The sequence below is a fragment of the Ailuropoda melanoleuca genome, chromosome 2 (assembly GCF_002007445.2).
Source record: "Ailuropoda melanoleuca isolate Jingjing chromosome 2, ASM200744v2, whole genome shotgun sequence".
Taxonomy (NCBI): Eukaryota; Metazoa; Chordata; class Mammalia; order Carnivora; family Ursidae; genus Ailuropoda; species Ailuropoda melanoleuca.
The window spans coordinates 120,236,310-120,256,913 of NC_048219.1; the positions used below are offsets into that span (position 1 = coordinate 120,236,310).

General features: G+C 38.4%; 1 protein-coding gene across 4 annotated transcripts in view; it reads left to right on the plus strand.

The window, feature by feature from the left end:
* EPC2 (enhancer of polycomb homolog 2) overlaps positions 1-20,604 on the plus strand; it is a 118,710-nt gene that overhangs the window by 790 nt on the left and 97,316 nt on the right. For 3 of the 4 annotated variants that reach the window (XM_034654548.1, XM_034654549.1, XM_034654550.1), the window contains exon 2: positions 457-537. The exons of the other annotated variant lie outside the window; for it this stretch is intronic. In XM_034654548.1, coding sequence (XP_034510439.1) covers positions 457-537 — 81 coding nt within the window. The remainder of the gene's footprint in view (positions 1-456; positions 538-20,604) is intronic. 4 annotated transcript variants of the gene reach the window in all.

The window sequence follows — 20,604 nt, forward strand, 5'->3', positions numbered from 1 at the left end:
CGCGGGCCGTCAAGCCGAGGGCCGCCGCCGCCCCCTCTCCCCTGAGCTGCCCGAGGCTGAGCACGCTCCCGCGGGCCGGCCGCGCCGCGGAGAGAGTGGGTGGGCAGGCGAGGGAGGGGAAGGGAGAGGAAGGAGGGAGGGAGGGAGAGGGCGAGGCGCGTCCCCGCGGCGGGGGCGCGCTCTCGCGCGGGCTGCCGGGATCGCTCGCCGCCGCTGTGGTAATGTCCGCCATGTTGGCCATGGCGCAGGGAGCGGATCGGGCGGGCGAGCGGCGGATCTAGTGTGTGGAAGCGGCCGCGGGCGGCGGGGGGCTGTTTTCGGGCGGGGTGGGCGCCCATGCTGTGGCCGGGGGCAGTGAGGAGGAGGAGGAGGAGCGGGCCGGCTGCGCTGCACTGAGGAAGGAGGTGGAGGAGGCGGCGGGAGTCCTCCCCCCCTCCCCGCCCGCCCCGCNGGGACATGCCTGATCTCAACGACTGCGTCTCCATCAACCGGGCCGTGCCCCAGATGCCCACCGGGATGGAGAAGGAGGAGGAATCGGTAGGGACTCGAGTGTTTATTACCCCCCCTTCTCTCCTCCCCCCTCCCCTTTGTCAGTCGGGCCTCGCCATTCACAGAGCGCTTTACGCTCGCTGGAGGGCGCCTCTGCCGCTCCAACGCATGGGACCCTACGCCGGCGGAGTAGCGTAAACCCTCTAGGCCGGCGCAGCGCCCGCCCGCGGCCGCCATGTTGTTGCGTCCCAGTGTTGTGATTAGCTCGCAGCGCCGCTTACGCTGCCGTAAGGGGGCCTTGCCGTAAGCGGCGGCCGGGAATGGCGCAGGGGATGTTCTGGCCGCACTTGGCGTACGGCCTCTGTTTACCTCCCCCCTCCCCCCACTCTCCGGCGCGGGGTTAATTAATGGGCGAGGGTTCCTTTGGCTAGTAAAGATTTTTTTCCCCCCACTTTCAAATTTAGTTTTGCATTGGGTTCTCTTTGAAATGACTTATGGAAAGTAAAACGGGTTCAAAACAAACATCTTCCTCTTAGCAAGGTAATCCTCGCTCTCGAGCCGGCGGTGGTGCAGCGGGATCAGGCGGTGCAGCACTGCGGCGGGGGAGGGCGGGGGCCGCGACTACCCAGTGGGGTGTAGCGGTAGAGAGCCGTTGACCGGCTAGCTCCGCGGCCGCGAGAGGGACGGCGCTGCCCGCCTGGCCGGGAAGGCGCCCGCTCGGCGCGCAGCGTTAGAAAGCAAACAGGAATGTTCAGCAACGAGCTGCTGGCGCTGCCCCTTCCCCGCGCCGTGGATCCGAGAATTGTCATCGGAGAGGAGGGTCTTCTAGAAGTTGAGGATTTAATGCTTCTAAATTGACAGTTACATTTTTTTATAATACAGCGCTTTCTGCAAAAATTCTTCTTTTCTCCCTGACGGGATTTTGCATAGGGATGAATTTTATCTGGTTTGACTGTGTTTATGACTCTGGAGTGGTGTTACTTGCGTGCGAAGTTCATAGTAACTGCACCCTCAAGAATTTCTTCAATGAACCTGCGGTCCCGCCTTATTGTCAACCCCGGGTGTGCGTGGATTGGTTCTCTTGCTTCTGTGACTGTCAGAAGAAGGCTCGAGGTTTCTGTGATTGGTTTTCTCTTTTGACTATTAATATTGCAGGAAATGCTTTTATGCCTTTGATTGGCTGCTCCAGTTCTGACCTCATTATATTACACCGTTATTACTACTTTCTGCTGTGATTTAATCACATTTCTCTTTGGTTACTTGAAAGTCTTGCACTTTGGTAGAAAATTAATATGGCAGTAGTATCGGGATGACATTCAATATTCAACTTTTCAAATAGTAAGATGAAACCCCCCAAAAGAAAACCCAACATTTGCTGTAGATTTAGATCTAAATCATAGGAGAACATTTTTTTGTTTTTAAAATAAAATTTATTTCTAATGTAGCTCAGTTTTCCGTGGGAACGGTAATTAAAATAAAGTTATATATAGTACGTACGAGAATTAATTGAATTGAACTTTAAAAAACACAGCTTTGTATTCCACAAAGTTAAGTTTGTTAATATTATTTTATGGGTTTTGATACAAAAGGAGAGGTAGTTTATGAGTCTTAAAGTATCAGTAATGTATGTAATTACTTGGATCCAGTTATTTTGGTTTGGGAAGAACTAAAATCAGGAAACTTGTTCTAGAATGAACAGTTAGCCCCTGGAAGATAAATTGCTTTTTGTGAACGGTGATCTGCAATATACTTACTGCTTTAGGTCCTTAGTTTGCCACATATTTCTTGGTATTTGATCTGAATTCAGGAAGAAAACTTGCAGGTTCTTTTTTTAATCATGTGTTAAACATAAATGTTTAACCCTTTCACTATTAACTTTTTCAGTAGAAGTTGTGGTTTCCCGTCTAGAGATTGGAAATTAGATTATATTGGATTTTTTTCAGTACAGTGCTTCTGCTGCCCAATTTTAGGAAAGAAGAAATTCAACTTCTGGTGGAACTAGAGTTAGAAACCCAGGACTTCTACTCTTTGTCCTGTCCTTTCTACCTCTTTAATTTACAAGTGTAGGGACTTAAAATCAAAACAAAACTAAACAAACCTTGACAGTTGAGATTTATAGTCTAAAGTCTTTTGCTTTCCAGAATGTCCAGTTGGAGTGTTAGTTTTTTCTTTTCCTCTTTTAAATTAACATGTAAGTCAGAAGACTTGTGCTTTCATGAGTGACAGCCAGTTCAGTTCTTCTGGTCTTATTTACAGGGTTTCTGTTATTCAGCAGAATTATTTGTTCTTCAAAAAAAAGGTCTTTCTTGATCAACAGTTCTAAGTAGCAGTAAAATATAAATCTCATAAATGTTTTATGTTTCACTTGAGTTGTATTTCACTTCAGCTTCCATTATCAACATGTTCTAATTACTTTTGTAAGTATTTCTTTTAATCATGTAGACTTGTAAAAAAGAGAGAAAGACCCACTGACCTTGGCTTGTGGATTTATAATTGTTGCTTTGCATTTCTAAACTGTCCACAGTATGACTCCCTTCGTGTTTGGTTGACAGAATCCTTTGACTTCACTTGAACCACCTTCATGGATCTTACCTCACTTCCTCCCCCCAGTAAAATTAAGGACTGTATCTTGTTATTAGATTGTTATTAGGATTGTTTAGACTTTGTTTATATAGTTATTGACTCAATTTTGAGTTACATTTTGATAATACTTAGAGGAGATAATTTAGGTGTTCTTTGGCATTGATAGCACTCCATCATTGTCTTAGCTCTTTGTTTTCTTTTGGACATGCAGCCATCTTCTCTTCCCTTTCCTTATTTTCTTTGTCTTTTGTGTAAGGTCTGCTACTTGGCATCCTCCTAAACTTGATCTCTGTAGTGCTCCTCATGGTACTTGGTTTAGGTCATACTGTAAACATATGTTTATTTAGAATTTAAGCAACCAGAGAGATCAGGTGATGGTGATTCTGCCACCTCACCCTGAGTGTTGAATAGCGGTAGTTGATGTTTTTGATAGTACTTAACATTTTGTGGCTACGTCTTGTGTCCCAGATACTGTGTTAAGAACTTTATGTACTATTATTTCATTTAATGCTTCTTAAAAATCAACTTTTTTGAGGTATAATTTACATACAATAAAATGTGTTCATTTAAAGCATAGAGTTTGAGGAGTTTTGACGAATGTGTACACCAAGGAAATGCCACCACAATCAAGATCAAGCAACATTTCAAACACCCAGGAAGTTCCCTTGTGCTTCTTTTCAAGTCAGTCCCTCTCCACTAGTAGTTCTAAGCAACTGCTGATTTGCTTTCTCTCCCTATAGATTAGTATTGTCTTCTCTAGAATTTCATTTAAATGGATGTCGTATACTCTTATTTTAGGCTTTTTTGGTCAGCATGATGCATTAAAGATTTATCCTTGTTACATGTATTAGTCCATTCCTTTTTATTACTGAATAGTATTCTGGTGAGTTGATATAATATGTTCATCCATCCATTTGGATATTTCAATTGCTTCTTGGTTTTGGTTTTCATTTAATCCTTGTAACAGTCCTGTGGGGCATTATTGTTTCTGTTTTATGGATGAAGAAACTGAAGGTCTCACTGTTAGTACCTGGCAGGGCTAGAATTCATGCCCTTGCCTTTAATATCACAAAAACCATTCTTAGCAACCACTAGGCTTCATATTGACTCTCACAGAACCACAAGTTAGCTTCTGAACTGTTGTTAAGTTCATTATAGTTTTTGTAAATAATGTTTTACTTTGTATAATTTTGGGAACTTTGAAAGATGACGTCAATTTGGAATATTAAATTTATTAAGTGTAGTTTTTCGTCACTTAACTGTGTCTGACTTTTGCTTTTGGCTTTTCAGATTTTCTGTTTCTTTATCTTTTTTTCTTAAAAGTTTGTTAGCTTTGCTTCTCTGTCCTGGCACCATTGTGTTTATCTGAATGTTTATGTTATCTTAAGCATGTAAGAAATTTGTGGGAAATTGAGATTTTATCCTAATAGAATGTCATCTTTGTAAGGGCAAGGATTTTTGTATATTTTGCTTATTAATGTATTCTGAGTTCCCCAGAACTGTGCCTGGCACATAATATATGCTTGCTAAATGTTGGTTAAGTGTTGAATGAGCCTTTAATTTTTTTTCTATACCAAGATCTATGTTTTTGTGAAACACTGTGTGTGTGTGTGTGTGTGTGTGTGTGTGTCTAAAATTCATTAGCAGAATTTGGTAAATTATTCTTCCAGGAATTCTTTTTGGTTTCTTATTTTGGTATAACATACGTAAATACCAAGCCTTTTTTTTTTTTTTTCCTTTTGAGTGAGAGGCTCCTTTATAGAATTTTTTAATACATAAGTATGGCTGCAATATTAGTTTTTATCTCGTGTTAATTCTTCTTCTTACAGGTGTATGTAGATTTATGTAAGATATCTTTTTGTAGTAACATGTAACATGAATCCAAATCTACATGAAGCACATGATTCCGCTTATTTTTAAAGAAAAAGACCATGACTGATTTGAATTGCGTTTTCTCCTTTTATGTTTTAGTTGCCTGTTTTTGGTATCATCTTAATATTTTAAGGGACATTTTCAGTGATAGAGTAGGAATATATTCAGTCTTTCTCACATTTTAGAGTTATTTTTGGCACTAATACATTTCATGTTTCATGGTAGGGTTCTAGAGAGGATATAAAATACAATTTTGTAAATTGATCTTGTAAAAACATTTAACATTTATTCTTTCAACAAAAGCAAATACTAACCAAGTATCATTTGAGTGCCAGGTGTTACTTAAATATGACATTAGGAAACTATTTTAACAGGGTAAGTATGTCTAAAAGTATTTGTAAGGTTGTGTTCTGGAGTGCTGTTGGGATTAAAATTAAAAGAAGAATACGATACAGATCTTGACTGTAGAGAACTTAAATGAGTCACTGAGGTCAAAAACATATCTGGAAAGTTAGCAAAAACTACCAGGTTAAGTTGACCTGACAAAGAGCATTAGATAAAGCTAAATGTCAGTATAGTTAAGAGAGAAAACTGTTACTGGAGTGTATAAAGGAGTTGGAGAGAGATTTAACAATTTCGGCTTTCAGATTTGGTTGTACAGTGTGTGTTGAAGCAAATACTTGAGTGCAGGAATGTTCAAAGCAATTTCTATAGACGTTGGGGTGCCTGGGTGGCGCCGTTGGTTAAGCATTGTCTCTTGGTTTAGGGTCAGGTCAGGATCTCAGGGTCTTGAGATCAAGCCCCTAGTGGGGCTCCGTGCTCTGTGCAGAGTTGGCTTAAAATTCTCTTCTTCCTCTGCCCCTCCCCACCGCATGCTCGCACACATCCTCTCTCTCTCTCAGGTAAATAAATCTGTTTGTTTTTTTTTTTAAGATTTTATTTATTTATTTGACAGAGAAAGAGCAAGCACAGGTAGGGGGAACAACAGGCAGAGAGTGAGGAAGCAGCAGGCTCTCCACTGAGCCGGGAGCCGGATATGGGGCTCCATCCAAGGACCTTGGGATCATGACCTGAGCCAAAGGCAGATGCTTAATGACTGAGGCACCCCAATAAATCTTAAAAAAAAAAAAAGCAATTTCTATGGATGTTAAGTAGACTAAAGGAAGGTTCTTCCATGTAACATGTATTTTATCTGTCCTTTTCAATACGTCATCCCCTGCTGATAGAAACTTCAGGAGGGTAGCCCTGTGTCATTTCTGAGCAGGTCATTCTCTGAGCTCTTTCTCCCCTTTTTTGAACATGCAGATGGCTTTTACTTTTCTTCCCCTTTCTTTTTTCTGTGCTGTATCTTCAACACTAGAAACTGTTCAGAACAAAGAAGGCACTCAGTAAATATTTGGTGAATGAATGAATAAAAGTTGGGGTGGAGACAAGGTTGAAAAAAAGGTAGAATTATACCAGATTATAGATAGTTTTGAACGTTAGGCCCAGGAATTTATAGGATGGTGTAGAAAAAGAGCACTGACTTGAAAGTGTGAAGTCTGTTTCTAGTTGTGTTTCTGTACTTAGTGGCCAAATGATCTGGGAAAGTTGCCTTCCTTCTCTGAGCATCAGGTCATTCATCACTACCACCACAGCTACCATTTATTGAGTGTGTGTTAGTGTGTTGAGTATATGCCAGGCACTTTGTTAAACTCAGTAGATGGTTTAGAACTCATTAAAACAGCAGGATGTGTAGTAGGTGCTATTGTCTCTTTTCCAGAAGAAACTGAGGCTTTGGAGATTCAAGTATCTTGCGCAACGTCACCCCTACCTGGACTAGAACATAGTAAAGTCAGTATTTGAACTCAAACCCTATGAGTGATTGACTCTAGGGCTCTGAACTTTACCATTTTATTGCTTCATCTATAAAATGAGTGGATTGGGAGCTAGGTGATACCTAAGGTTTATTATATTTCCACTGTTCTGTCATTTATTACTCTGTAACATGGAAGAGTCATTAAAAGTTTTTGCCTCAGGGAATGATATGAAAGAAGCTTTGAGGTGAACGCCTTTTGTAAACACATTTCTTTTTTTAAAAAAATGTGACAGAATGATATATCTGTGGTATAAGTTTAGATTTCATCAGTATCAGTTCTTTAAAAATAGTTAACAGGTGAGATCAATAGGTTAGTTTTAAGTAACAGAAATCAGAAACCAAATCTGGTTTCTTTAAGATACTTGGGTGTTGTCTCAAAGGCCCCAAAGAAGGCTTGAACAGTCAAAGTTTGGGAAGGCCTGGAACTAGGGCAAGCTATGGGCCCTTTAGCTGCAAGTAACATTAACATCACTGAACTAATTCCCAGTCTTTTGAGAGGTAGCATAGGGTAGTAGTTAAGTGCGTACATTCTAGAGCCAGACTGAATGGTTTTTAGTCTTCTGGCAGGTTAACTTGATCTATTATAAAATCTCATAGAATTGTTGAGACGATGAATTGTGGTGTGTTTGGGACAATTTGTGGCATTCAGTAAGCAGTCAGTAAATATTAGCTGCTATTCTCATTGTTACATTTTTTTCATTTCAGAATCCCGGATCGTGGTGTTAGAGGGCATTATTGGTTTGGCTTGCATCAGGTACTGATGTACCTGTAAGTCTAACAGTCTGATGGGGAACCAGGGTGGTGATTAGTGCACATGTGCTGTTAAGGACTACCCTTGAGAATGAGGCTGTAGTTAGCTAGCTGCCCTTTAGAGACTTACTACTGGTGTGTATGTAACAGAATGACCAAAAGTTGTGAAGCTAAATTGTTAAATTGTTTTAATCCATGGTTTGACCCAAGGTGAATTTGTACACTTAGGGTGTTTTTATAAACCTTAAGTTCATAAGGTGTTTTAATGAGATAACAATATTCTACATATTTTACAATAAAATGGTAGGATGTGTATTGCAGTTTTTAAATGAAATTTAAATTAAGAACTATAAAAGAAGTCTCCAAAATCTTTTTAAAGAAAGCATACCCTTCATACTGATTTTCAGAGTAGTAAGGGATGCATTTTGTGTGACCTCAAAGATATTATTTAACCTTCCTGGCTCTTAGTTTCCTCATTTGTGAAATAGAATTGGATTGAGTGACCTTTAAATAAAGTACCTTTGGATCTAAAAATTCATTGCGTCTGTGAATCCACATTTCTACCTACTAGGCATATTGTCCAGAATATTAAGTAGATGGAAAGAACTAACAAGTGAGAGACTAAATGTTAGGAAGATACTGCTAGTAGGTGAACTTTAATTCTTTAAAAAGTTATTTATTGTGATGCTGTTCATTTGGTTTAGAGTCTTTTTTTTTTTTTTGAGAGGTTCAGTTACATTTATCTACTATTTGATAGTGATTTTTCCTTGAGATCAATAGAGAAGTCCACCCTGTATGTTTTGGATGGGATCAGTTCCTTGCTTTCATGAAGTTTTCTTTCACTGTCTTTACTAATCTTACTCGTTACCGTAAATGTTCTGAATTTTGGTATACTTTTAGCCCATACCATTTAAGTTTATTTTAATTTTCTGGTATCTCATGATTCTCACTTGAGGGTTGTGTGCGTTTGTGTGTCTATGGATAAATAGGGATATATGCATGAGAGAGTGAGAAAATAGACACTTATTTTCCCAATTAGACCAGATACCTTATGGAAGGTATAATGTCTTCATTTTACTCAGCACAGGCTGGATATCTAGCCAGGCACTTAGGTGATAGAAAGTTTATAATACAGGCATTGACCAGTATAGTGGACACTGGGATTGAATTTGATTGTATTATTAAACATACAGCCCTGCGTCTTCATTTCATTGCAAGTAAAGTTGAGGTAGAAAAACAGTAATGGGTGTGTAGGGGACAGCATGAGGAGGAAAGGATGATAGGAATAAGCTGTGAAGGAGACCAATGTAGGTAACAGTAAGTCCCTCGTGATTACTTGATTTTATCTTAAAGTTGATCCTTGTTTATATTTTGCCTCGTCTACACTTGAATGAAACAGAACTTTGGGTTTGTCTAATGTACCATGCAGCACTGTTCTTTGTGGCATAAATAGTGGAGGAAGATGATGCCACTTCACATTCTCCTTAGCACCACTTCCTTACATAGGCTTCTTGATTTCTTTTTACTTGCCAGCTAGTATCACTGTGTAGTCAGAAGAATCCAGGTTGGAAGAGTCCATCTCTCTGCTAGCTCTCTAACGCATATCTTTACTTCCAGGTTTCTCACTTCCCTTTTTTGGAGAGGAGTGTGGACAAAGGATATGAGGTTGTTGGTTGGGGAATCTACAAGCAGCCCTTATTTGTAGTGCCAATTTGATGAAGTTGGTACTTCAGAATTGCGACTTAGGTTCCAGTTTTTGCCTCTGTCACTTTCCCTCTGGGCAAGATAAATTACTTCATCTCATTAAGCCACTTTGCTTCATTTGTTTAATGAGGAGTATCTCAAAAGGTAATCTTAAAGATAACTTTTTTGTAGACTTAAGTCAGTGCCTTATACAGGCAGCTGCTATTTTTTTTTATTATTAGTAACAGTTTTCAGTTGTACAGGATAATGTGAAGGAATATGGAAAATTAAAATCTCCATACATTATTTTGTGGTATCGTTTCGTATTTTTTCTTTAGTCAGTTACATCTGTTTTTACAGTTGTCAAACATTAGCAAATTGATGTATGTATTTTCCTCCTTCCATCTCTGTTCCTGGCAGAGCATTTAACGGTCAAAATGATTTAAAAAAATTAAAGACTTTGGAAATTAGCAGCAAAGAAAACTGAATCTTTAGCTAATCCTCAGAGTACTACTTGACTTCTGAATACTTGGTAGTTCAATATTGTATTTGTTTTTAGAAGCGATTTTTTTTTCTTGGATTATTTAGTTGGTCATGGGGGAAAATCAATTTTAGTGATGAAAATCTGTTCAGTGGGTGGTGTACACTAGAGAATTGAATGGAGAGAGACATTCTAATAAACCAGTGCACTCTGGGATGAACATTTAAGTTTGGAAACCTTGGAAAGCATGGTACTGAAGAGGGTAATTTTGCCATTTATTTGATCCTAGAGGTGTTTCTCGATTGGTACGTTTTTGGCAATTTGTTGGATGTATGGGACTGTCACAGGCATAGCAGGAAGTTTATTGATACCCTGCCTGCTAATTTCTGGCAGCATTCCAATTGGAATAACCCCAAAATTTTTCTCCTTCAATTTCCAAGTGGGGACTGTTGCATCTGATTTAAGAACCATTTTCCAAGGCTTCTTAACCTTTTGTGACTTGGACTTCTTTGTAGTCTGGCGAAACTCCTCAAAATGATTTTTTTTGAAGTATAATTAACATACATTGTTACATTAATTTCAGGTATACAGTATAGTGGTTCAGCAATTGTATACATTCCTCTGTGCTCATCAAGATAAGTGTACTCTTAATCGATTCCCTTTATTTCCCTTTGCACTTTTTCCCTTCCCACTGCAACTACCAGTTCTCTGTATTTGAGAGTTTGGGTTTTGTTGTTTGTTTGTTCTGTCTCTTTTTTTCTTTGTTCATTTATTTTTTTCTTAAATTCCACATGAGTGAAATCATAAAGTATTTGTATCTGACTGACTTCACTTAGCATTATACTATCTAAGTCTGTCCATGGTGTTGCAAAAATAGCAAGATCTCATTCTTTTTTATGGCTGAATAATATTTGTGTGTGTGTGTACACCACATTTTCTCTATTCATTCATCTATTTATGGGCACATGGATTGCTTCCATATCTTGGCTGTTGGCTTGTAAATAAAGCTGCAGTAAACATAGAGGTGCATGTGTCTTTTTCAATTAGTGGTTTTGTTTTCTTTGGGTAAATACCCGGGAGGGGAATTACTGAATCATATGGTAATTCTTCTATTTTTTTTTAAGATTTTATTTATTTATTTGACAGAGAGAGACAGCCAGCAAGAGAGGGAACACAAGCAGGGGGAGTGGGAGAGGAAGAAGCAGGCTCACAGCAGAGTAGGGAGCCCAATGTGGGGCTCGATCCCAGGACCTGGTATCACGCCCTGAGTTGAAGGCAGACACTTAACGACTGAGCAACCCAGGCGCCCCTACTTCTGATTTTTTGAGGAATCTCCATACTGTTTTCCACAGTGACTGCCCCAATTTACATTCCTACCAACAGTGCACAAGGGTTCCTTTTTGATCCATACTCTTACCAACACTTGTTATTTCTTGTCTTTTTGATTGTAGCCATTCTCATGGCTGTTAAGGTAATATCTCATTGTGGTTTTGACTGGCATTTCCCTGATGAATAATGGTGTTGAGCATCTTTTCATGTGTCTTTGGCCATTTGTATGTCTTCTTTGGAAAAATGTCTGTTGCACCAAAAAGAATAAAATAGGAATAAACTTAAGAAGGTGAAAGACCTGTACTCTGAAAACTATAAAACAGTGATGAAAGAAATTGAAAATGACACAAACGAAAAGATATTCCATGCTGATGGGTTGGAAGAACCAATATTGTTAAAATGTTTGTACTACCGGGGTGTCTGGGTGGCTCAGTTGGTTAAGCATCTGACTCTTGATCTTAGCTCAGGTCTTGATCTCAGGGTCATGAGTTTAAGCCCTGTGTTGGACTCCACACTGGAAGTGGGAGCCTACTTTTAAAAAAAAAAAAGTTAATGCTACCCAAATCCATGTGCAGTTACGATGCAATGCCTATCAAAATACCAATAGCATTTTTTTTTTAAAAAAAAGACTTTATTTATTTATTAGAGAGAGAGAGAGACAGTCAGCGAGAGAGGGAACACAAGCAGGGGGAGTGGGAGAGGAAGAAGCAGGCTCCCAGAAGAAGAGCCTGACATGGGGCCTGATCCCAGAATTCCGGGATCACGGCCTGAGCCGAAGGCAGGCGCTTAACTACTGAGCCACCCAGGTGCCCCTACCAGTAGCATTTTTCACAGAACTATAACAACTGATGCTAACATTTGTATGGAACCAAAAAAAACTTGAATAGCTAAAGAAGTCTTGAGAAAGAAGAACAAAGGTGGAGGCATCACAATCCGGGGCTTCAAGATATACATACTACAGAGCTGTAGCAATTGAAACAGTATGGTACGGGTACAAAAATAGACACGTAGATCAATGGAATAGAATAGAGACCCCAGAAATAAACCTGTGCTTGTATGGTCAACTAATCTATGACAAAGGAGGCAAGAATATACAGTGGAAAACTGGACCACTTTCTTATGCCATACACAAAAGTAAACTCAGAATGGATTAAAGACCTAGATGTGAGACTTAAAACTCCCAGAAGAAGACATAGCAGTAATTTCTCTGACATGGGCGATTGAAACATTTTTCTAGATATGTCTTTTGAGGCAAGGGAAACAAAAGCAAAAATAAACTATTGGGACTACACCAAAATAAAAAGCTTTTGTACAGCTCAGGAGACCATCAACAAAATGACAAGACAACCTACTGAATGGGAGAAGATATGTTCAAATGACATATCTGATAGAGGGTTAGTATCTAAAATATATAAAGAACTTCTACAACTCAATATGAAAAAATGGGCTGAGGGCCTGAATCAGAATGATGTTTTAAATGCATAAAATCACATAAACTGGTTATTTTGAAAGTTATCAAAATATTAAAACAATTTGTAATTTATACATTGACAGAATCTAGAGTTGAGTCTAATTATCTTAATTTTGAAGTGGTGATAAGTATGAATAATATTTTGACAAGTGCAGCCACTGTAATATGACAATGAAATGATCTCGTGATTTCTATTGTATTGCTAGTACTAGTATTACCAGTACTATTTTGCCTTTTGCTGACATTAGTAATTGAAGGAAATGTTAAATTTGGTAGAAGTTAGTGGAATTAGAGAAATGATTATTTTCTCACCCAAGTTTATGGACCCCTCAGTTCTTTCTTTGGATGTTTTGAGGGTCTGTGACTTGAGGTTCAGAATACCTCAAGATTTTCTTTGGCCCAAGTGGCAGTCCTATTCCTGTGTCATCTTTGTCCCAAATTCAGGCTAAAGATTTTATTTCCATTATTATAAAGAAGATGCTACTATAAGCAATATGTTATCTTTGTGTTTAAAGCATTTTCTAGGTTTTTTAAATTGAAAAATAATAGACCCACATGATTTACAGATAAAAACTTAATAGCACAAAATGATACACATGAAAAGTAAGTGTCCTTCCTTCCCCACAATCCCCAGGCACTCTACAGAGGCAGCTATTGTTACTATCATGTATGTCTATCCTAAAAAACCTCTAAACAAACACTTTTTACTACATAAAGGCAATTATTTCCTGTGTTTTATTTTATAAGTAATATGTGATCTTAGAGTTAGTTTCTTAATCTAGAGTCATAAAGTCAAGTAATTTTGCTTTTAAATTTTTTTCCTGTAAAATCTCTGAGGAATTGAGAATTGGCAAATTGCAGCTTTCTGGTTGAATTGTTTTTAAGTCTGGATATGAAACCTTAATCTTTTTTTTTTTTTTAAGATTTTATTTATTTATTTGAGAGTCAGCAAGCATGAGGGAGAGGCAGAGGGAGAGGCAGACTCTTTGCTGAGCAGGGAGTCTGATGCAGTGCTCCATCCCAGGACCTTGAGATATGATCTGAGCTCAAGGCAGCCACTTAAACAACTGAGCCACCCAGGCTCCCCCTGAAACCTTAATCTTTTATCCCTGTGTGGCAGTTTGGCTATCTGTAAGCCTTGCATTGTGTGTAGGATTTTTGTTTATTTTCTTATATACAAGGTAAATATTTTAAAGTCAGATTAACTATTGATTTAGTGGCTTGTCAGTGTATTTTCTCTGTGAGTTATTTACGGCCTTAAATAGCAGTTTTGGTCAGAAGAGCAATAGTAGGCTACCGTTTTGAAGAAAGCGGTCTTATTTCTGGTTATCTGGTTATCATGTTGGTAAGCTGGATCTTTCATACAGACTGCATGAAGTATGTGTTTATTCATTCAGTAACTATCTCTTTGAATACATGGACCATGTCTGTACTTTTGTATCTTATTACTATCTGGTACAGTGAATGACATATGGTAGTTGTTCAGTAAATGTTTGCTGATGGAATGAGCAACACCTGCTGTGTACTTTAGATTACAGAAGGGGTAAGATGTGGTACCTGCCTTCAAGCAGTTTATAGTCCCATAGAAAAGAGTTGCACATGGATGACTCTATATAAGGTTTAATGTGATATGTAGAAGATAAAAATGATATTGTGGAAATTTGTGTCACAAGGGACATGATTTGAACAATAGTATATTTGAGTTCATGTAATAGCTGATTGAGTGTGAGTTACTACTGAGGGGCACCTGGGTGGCTCTGTCATCTGCCTTCGGCTCAGGTCGTGATCCCAGGGTTGTCAGGCTCCCTGCTCAGCGGGAGGCCTGCTTCTCCCTCTCCCCCTCCCCCTGCTTGTGTTCCCTCTCTCACTGGCTGTCTCTCTCTCTCTAATAAATAAATAAAATCTTAAAAAAAAAAAAGACACTACTGAGTTATTTTTTACAAATTAGTTTTGAGGTTATTTCATATGCCAGGAAGCCATGAGTTTTTTTTAGGTGCATGCATGGCATTGCTTTTCATGTTGGAAAGTGTGTGATGCCCCACAGAGTTGTTAGAGGGTTGGAGAATTGTGATCTAGTGTAGAGTCACCTTTTAGGATAGGTAAACTTGTGTTAAGAGCAATTCCTGGGGGCACCTGGGTGGCTCAGTCAGTTAAGCATCTGACTCTTGGTTTTGGCTCAGGGTTGTGAGATGGAGTGCCCCAACAGGCTCCGCGCTGGGTGTGGAGCCTGCTTAAGATTTTTCTCTCTCTTCGTCTCCCCTCTCTGTCCCCCTTCTCTTTAAAAAAAAAAAGAAAGCAATTCTGTTTAAAGAGCTCTGGGAAAAGTAACTTTGTGATATGGAAGATGACTTAAAGAAATAGTGCTGCTTCATTATTATACAAGTAATGTGCAGATTTTATTTATTTTGGTTTAAAGCACAGAAGACACTTCCCATAAAGTACTTAGATGATTTTCTGTACATTATAGGTGCTTCAGTCAGTAGTAGTTCTTCTTCAGCTTTGTCTGAAATACCAGCTCATCGATCTTAGAGTTCATCAGGGCTATCAGAATACCTCCAAAAGAAATAAAAAAGATTTAAGTCAGTGATTCTCAAACTTTGTCATGCATCAGAATCACCTGGAGGGCTTGTTAAAACACTGATCACTGGGCTCCATTCTGATATTATAGTTTTTAGTGGGTCTGGAATGGGGCCTGGGAATTTGTATTTTTTAACATGTTCCTCATGCTGCCTGTCCAGTGACCACCCTTTGAAAACTACCAATTTAGGAGGGACAATAGCAGTTCTTATGTTGACCACATAGAGTAATCTGGGATGCTTTTGTAAAGTACACATACAGACTTTACCCTAGATTTAGCAATAGAATCACAATTTATGGGTGATTTTGATTCTAGGTAGAAGAAAGGGTTAGTATGTGTGCCCATGTCCCTGCCTGTCTGCCTTGCCATTTTACCACTCCTGTCAGAGGTATTTCTCTCTGCTCTAAGTAATTCTTTGGCTTTTAACTTTTTTGTTGATCCATTGTGTATATGTGTAACCAAAATAAAGTGCACCTTGACACACAAATATACATGCACACAAATATACAGTTAACCCCCCCCCCCAGTCATGTTCTGTAAAGTTGCCATGAACAATGAATTAGCGAATACTGAGCCATAGCTTCTAAAGGAGATACAGGCCTGGAATCCTGTGAACCTCTGGTCATAACATTTTCATCAGATCAATGCATAATCTTGTTTTATGTATGTTTTTGTTTTAAAGATACTTTATTTAACATGTATTGTTGATTCTTGGCATTGAACTCAAAGCCAGCAGCACTCTAACTTGTGCCTGAATGAAGCTTTTCTTAACACATGTATTTTCTCTGTAAGGTGCATCACAGTCTTCTTGTGCTTAGGAACACTAGACAGTACTTCAGCACTACACTTGGGGAGCCAGTAAACAATGACATCAACAAAAAACCACAAAAATGCAAAAAAGTGGCACTAAAAAGAACATTGGAAGTACACTTGTTTACAGTGGAGAGCTGAAACAAGGAGAGTGTCACCTTGTTTGACCTCAGCTGGGAACAGATGATTGGGGAGACTCATATGCAGCTCTGTACATTCTTTGAATGACTGTGAAAGTACTGCACTTGGTGATTTGGGGGTCACAAATTTTTGTGAGTAGGTGAATTTGCAAACAGAATTTGTGAGTAATGAGGATTGGCTATATGTATGTTTTTCCCCTTTTCATTTCTATTTTGTTAAATGAGCTACTTATTGATTTTATGATTCACTAGAGATTCCACCCACAGTTTGAAAAACAGTGTTCTGATTCAGCAACATTTGTTATATATTATTTACTAGTTGTGCAATGATAAGTAGCAAGTGATATTAAACTACATATATATGTAATTTCTTTCATTTGGAGAATACAGGGTTTACTGATAATAGGGAGCTGTGGTTTTGGAGGGTACATCATCAGGTTTGTATTTGTAAAGTATCACTGATAGATTGTGGAGGGCATTGCCTGGGTGGCCGTGGTTGGTGGTGGTAGCGGCGGCGGCTGCTGCAGAGGCAGCAGACTAAAGACTAGGCTAGTTATAAAGCTAATGCAAGTGGAAATGTAATTTCTAGTTATGTATTTTCAGCAGATTTGTGACAAGACAATTTGGATGCCTTGTGGATTAGGGGATTTCAATTAAGTCTTAATTTTATATCAGGGATTCTTAATTGAAGTCTGTGGTACCTAGGTAGACTTAATGGGGTCTGTGAATATTGATTTTTTTTTTTAACCACAGTTATTTATGTATGTCTCCCTATTACTCCCCTCATCATCAGATTATTAATGAAGTAAATGACCTAGAGGAAGTTAAGAATTACATTTTAGTAGATAATACAGATTACTTTTCTCATTATTAATCCTCATTGCATTTGAATCACAAAGTTCTAAGTTTTCTGAGAATTCTAATGCATTTAAAAAGCTTTAGACTGAGTTTATATTGTTGTGAAATGTGGAATTTTTACATGGAAGCATGTCACTGAGGAATGTAAATGTATTGAATATAAGGAAAATTATTTATTTTAAGCACAAAATTAATATTTACATATTGTTTGCCTGTATTGCAGTCGATTTGTGTTTAGAAACAGTGGCATAATTAAGATTTGCCTGACTTGTTATTTGCTGTTAGAAAGCACAGGAAGGTACTCATTCTGTAGAGTGGTAAAGCAGTACAGAATGATCACTGGAAATGTGCTCAGCCATTTGGAACATATCTTGACGTAGCTAGTATCTGTAGATTGGAAAAGCAAAACCCCAAAACATCCTTGTTTTAGGTTTTTGAAAATACCCACCTCTTCATTATAATGGTATTATATATGCTTTATTTGTAAAACATTCAAAATATACCAAAAAAGTATAAAGAAGAAAATACAGATTCCTTGCAGCCCTACCATTCTGAGATATCCATGGTTGACCTTTGGGCGGATGTACTTTCTTCCATGCTTCCCCCACCCTCTGTAATTGTATATTTATAGAGAGATATATAGATATGTATATCTCTCTCTATATATGTATATGTGAGAGAAAGAAACATTTGCTTTTTATTTTTAACCTGTTCCTTTCAGATTGAAAAACCTGTGGAAAGACTGACCCTTCCTGAGTCTTCTTGGCAATTAGTGGATTAACCCAAATCACTGTAGCCTGAGGGGTGGATGGTACAAGAGAATGGCAGTTTGGATTTTAATCATTGGTGTAAACGGAGTTCGGAAGGAAGGAATAGTGATTCCTCAAAACAAGGGAATTTAAAGCATAAATACAACTGTTTAAAATGCCCGTGAGATAGGCATTGATTTTATTTATTGATACTGTAACTAGGTTGTGTTCCACTGTATATATTTACAGTAATTTAATCAGGTCCCTTTTGATGTATATTGGTTGTTATGTAGCCAAAGTTTTCAGTTCTTAATAAAAAATGCTTCGGTTTTTTAATTGAAATTAAGGTGTTTTGCCTCCTCTCTCAGGTTATTACCTTGTTTTCTTCTAGAACTTGTATAATTTGTTCTAGTTCACATGGCTCTGTAGATCCTTTTTTTTTTTTCCATATAAATGGAGGTCCAGTTGTCCAAACACCATTTAAAAAAAAATTTTTTTTCTTCCTGGTTTGAGATAACATTTTCATCATCTTTGAAATTTCTTGGGCATTTGGATTTATTTTTTAATTTTCTATTTTGTTTAATTTTGCAGAAGATCTGTTTTATTTTTAAATTTTTTTGAAGATTTATTGTTTTAGTCATTTCATTATTTTGTCATTATATATTTATAAATTTTAAAAGATTGTGGTGAGGCTAGTTACTTCTTCCATTCTTATTGCTCTCTTTTTTCAGAGTTTTCCTTACTATTGTTGTTTGTTTATTTTTCCGTATGAACTTTATAATTTTTTCTAACTCGAGGAAGAAAATATTGGAGTTTTTATTGGCATTTACCATACATTTATAAATTATCTTATAGAGAATTGACATCTTTGTGATGTTGACTTCTTATCCAAGAACACGGTTTGTCTCTTCATTTGTTGAAGTCTACTTATATTTATTTTTCTTCCATTTGCTTTGCTTTTGGTTAAGCTTGTTTTTGGTTAAGCTTATTTCTAGGAATTTTACCTACTTGGTTACTATTATAAGTGTCACCTTTTTTCCTTTATACTTTATAACTTGTTATTGTTTGTTTTAAAAAACAACTTTTATATGTTAACTTATATCCTGGGACTTTAAGTTACCTGACTGTAGTTGTTTTTGCATTGATTCTCTTGGGTTATAATACAGATACAGATACCATATCACTTGCTTACAGAGGTAGTTTACTTCTGCATTTCCAAGTAGTATGCTTCTAATTGCCGTCCCTTATTTAAAATTTCCATTGGAGGGACGCCTGGGTGGCTCAGTTGTTAAGCGTCTGCCTTCGGCTCAGGGAGTGATGGGATCGAGCCCCACATCAGGCTTCTCTGCTGGGAGCCTGCTTCTTCCTCTCCCGCTCCCCCTTCCTGTGTTCCCTCCCTCGCTGGCTGTCTTTCTCTCTGTCAAATAAATAAATAAAATCTTTAAAAAAATAAAATAAAAAATAAAATTTCCATTGGAGATTACTTCCATTCCATGTTGAATAGTAGTGAAGATAATGGGCATCTTTGTTTTGTTTCTTACTTCATTGTGACTGTCTGTAGTGTTTCTCCATTAAATAAGATGTAGATTATCCTAGACTGATTTATAGATGTAGAAAACAAAAAGGGGGGGGGCACCTGGGTGGCTCCGTCATTTGAGCATCTTTCTCTTGATTTCAGCTCAGGTCATGATCTCTGACCTGTGTCAGGCCCTGTGCTGGGCTTGGGGCCTGCTTAAGGCTCTCTGTCTCCCTCTGCCTCCCTCCCCCCACTCAGGCGCTTTTTCCCTCCATCTCTCTCTCTCTCTCAAAATAAATAAATGAAAATTAAAGAAAATGCAGTAGGCATTTACAATAGAATATAATAAATATATTTGTGATTAAAAAATGTAAAATCTCCAGTGTTTCTATCATGAATGAGTCCTGATTATTTTCAAATGCCTTCTTGAAATTTATGGAACTTTTCCCTTCAGATCTGTTCATTATTGATGAATTGTAATATTGAACCATCCCAGCATTTGTGGAATGCACCCCATTTAGTAATGAAATACTATTTTTAAAAATGTTTTTAGGGGCGCCTGGGTGGCACAGCGGTTAAGCGTCGGCCTTCGGCTCAGGGCGTGATCCCAGTGTTGTGGGATCGAGCCCCACATCAGGCTCTTAGGCTATGAGCCTGCTTCTTCCTCTCCCACTCCCCTGCTTGTGTTCCCTCTCTCACTGTCTGTCTCTATCTCTGTCGAATAAATAAATAAAATCTTTAAAAAAAAATGTTTTTAGTCTTATTAACATTCTTCTGTAAAAGGACTTAACAAGTTTTGGCGTCTCGTTGGCCCAAGGTGGCCACTCCGTAACTTCTAAATTTATATCTATTTAAGCAACCATCTCTGGCTAAGAATGGTGATTCACCCTCGTTTCTAACTTTCCTGGAGATGGAATATGATTGGCCTAATTAAGATAAGGTATCTAGCCTGATTCAGCTGACTGTCTTTGAGGTAGGGTGAGATGATTCACCTATTTGGTGGATGGCAACACACTCCTGGGGAGAGAATGGTAGTTGAGAGAGCGGACATTGGTGGGAGTGAAACTGATCCCTCAAAAGGTGTCTAATTGTAATTTTATATTTCACCAATATCACAGTTTATAGTTATAGTTAGCAAAATTCCAGGTTTTACTGAACAGAGTAAGATTTCTCAAGTTGTATTCTATTACTGGATTACCATTGGCTTTCTTTTTTTTTTTTTTAAGATATTATTTATTTATTTATTTGACAGACAGCCAGCGAGAGAGGGAACACAAGCAGGGGGAGTGGGAGAGGAAGAAGCAGGCTTCCAGCAGAGGAGCCTGATGTGGGGCTCGATCCCATAACGCCGGGATCATGCCCTGAGCCAAAGGCAGACGCCCAATGACTGAGCCACCCAGGCACCCCTACCACTGGCTTTCTTACCTACTCTATAGG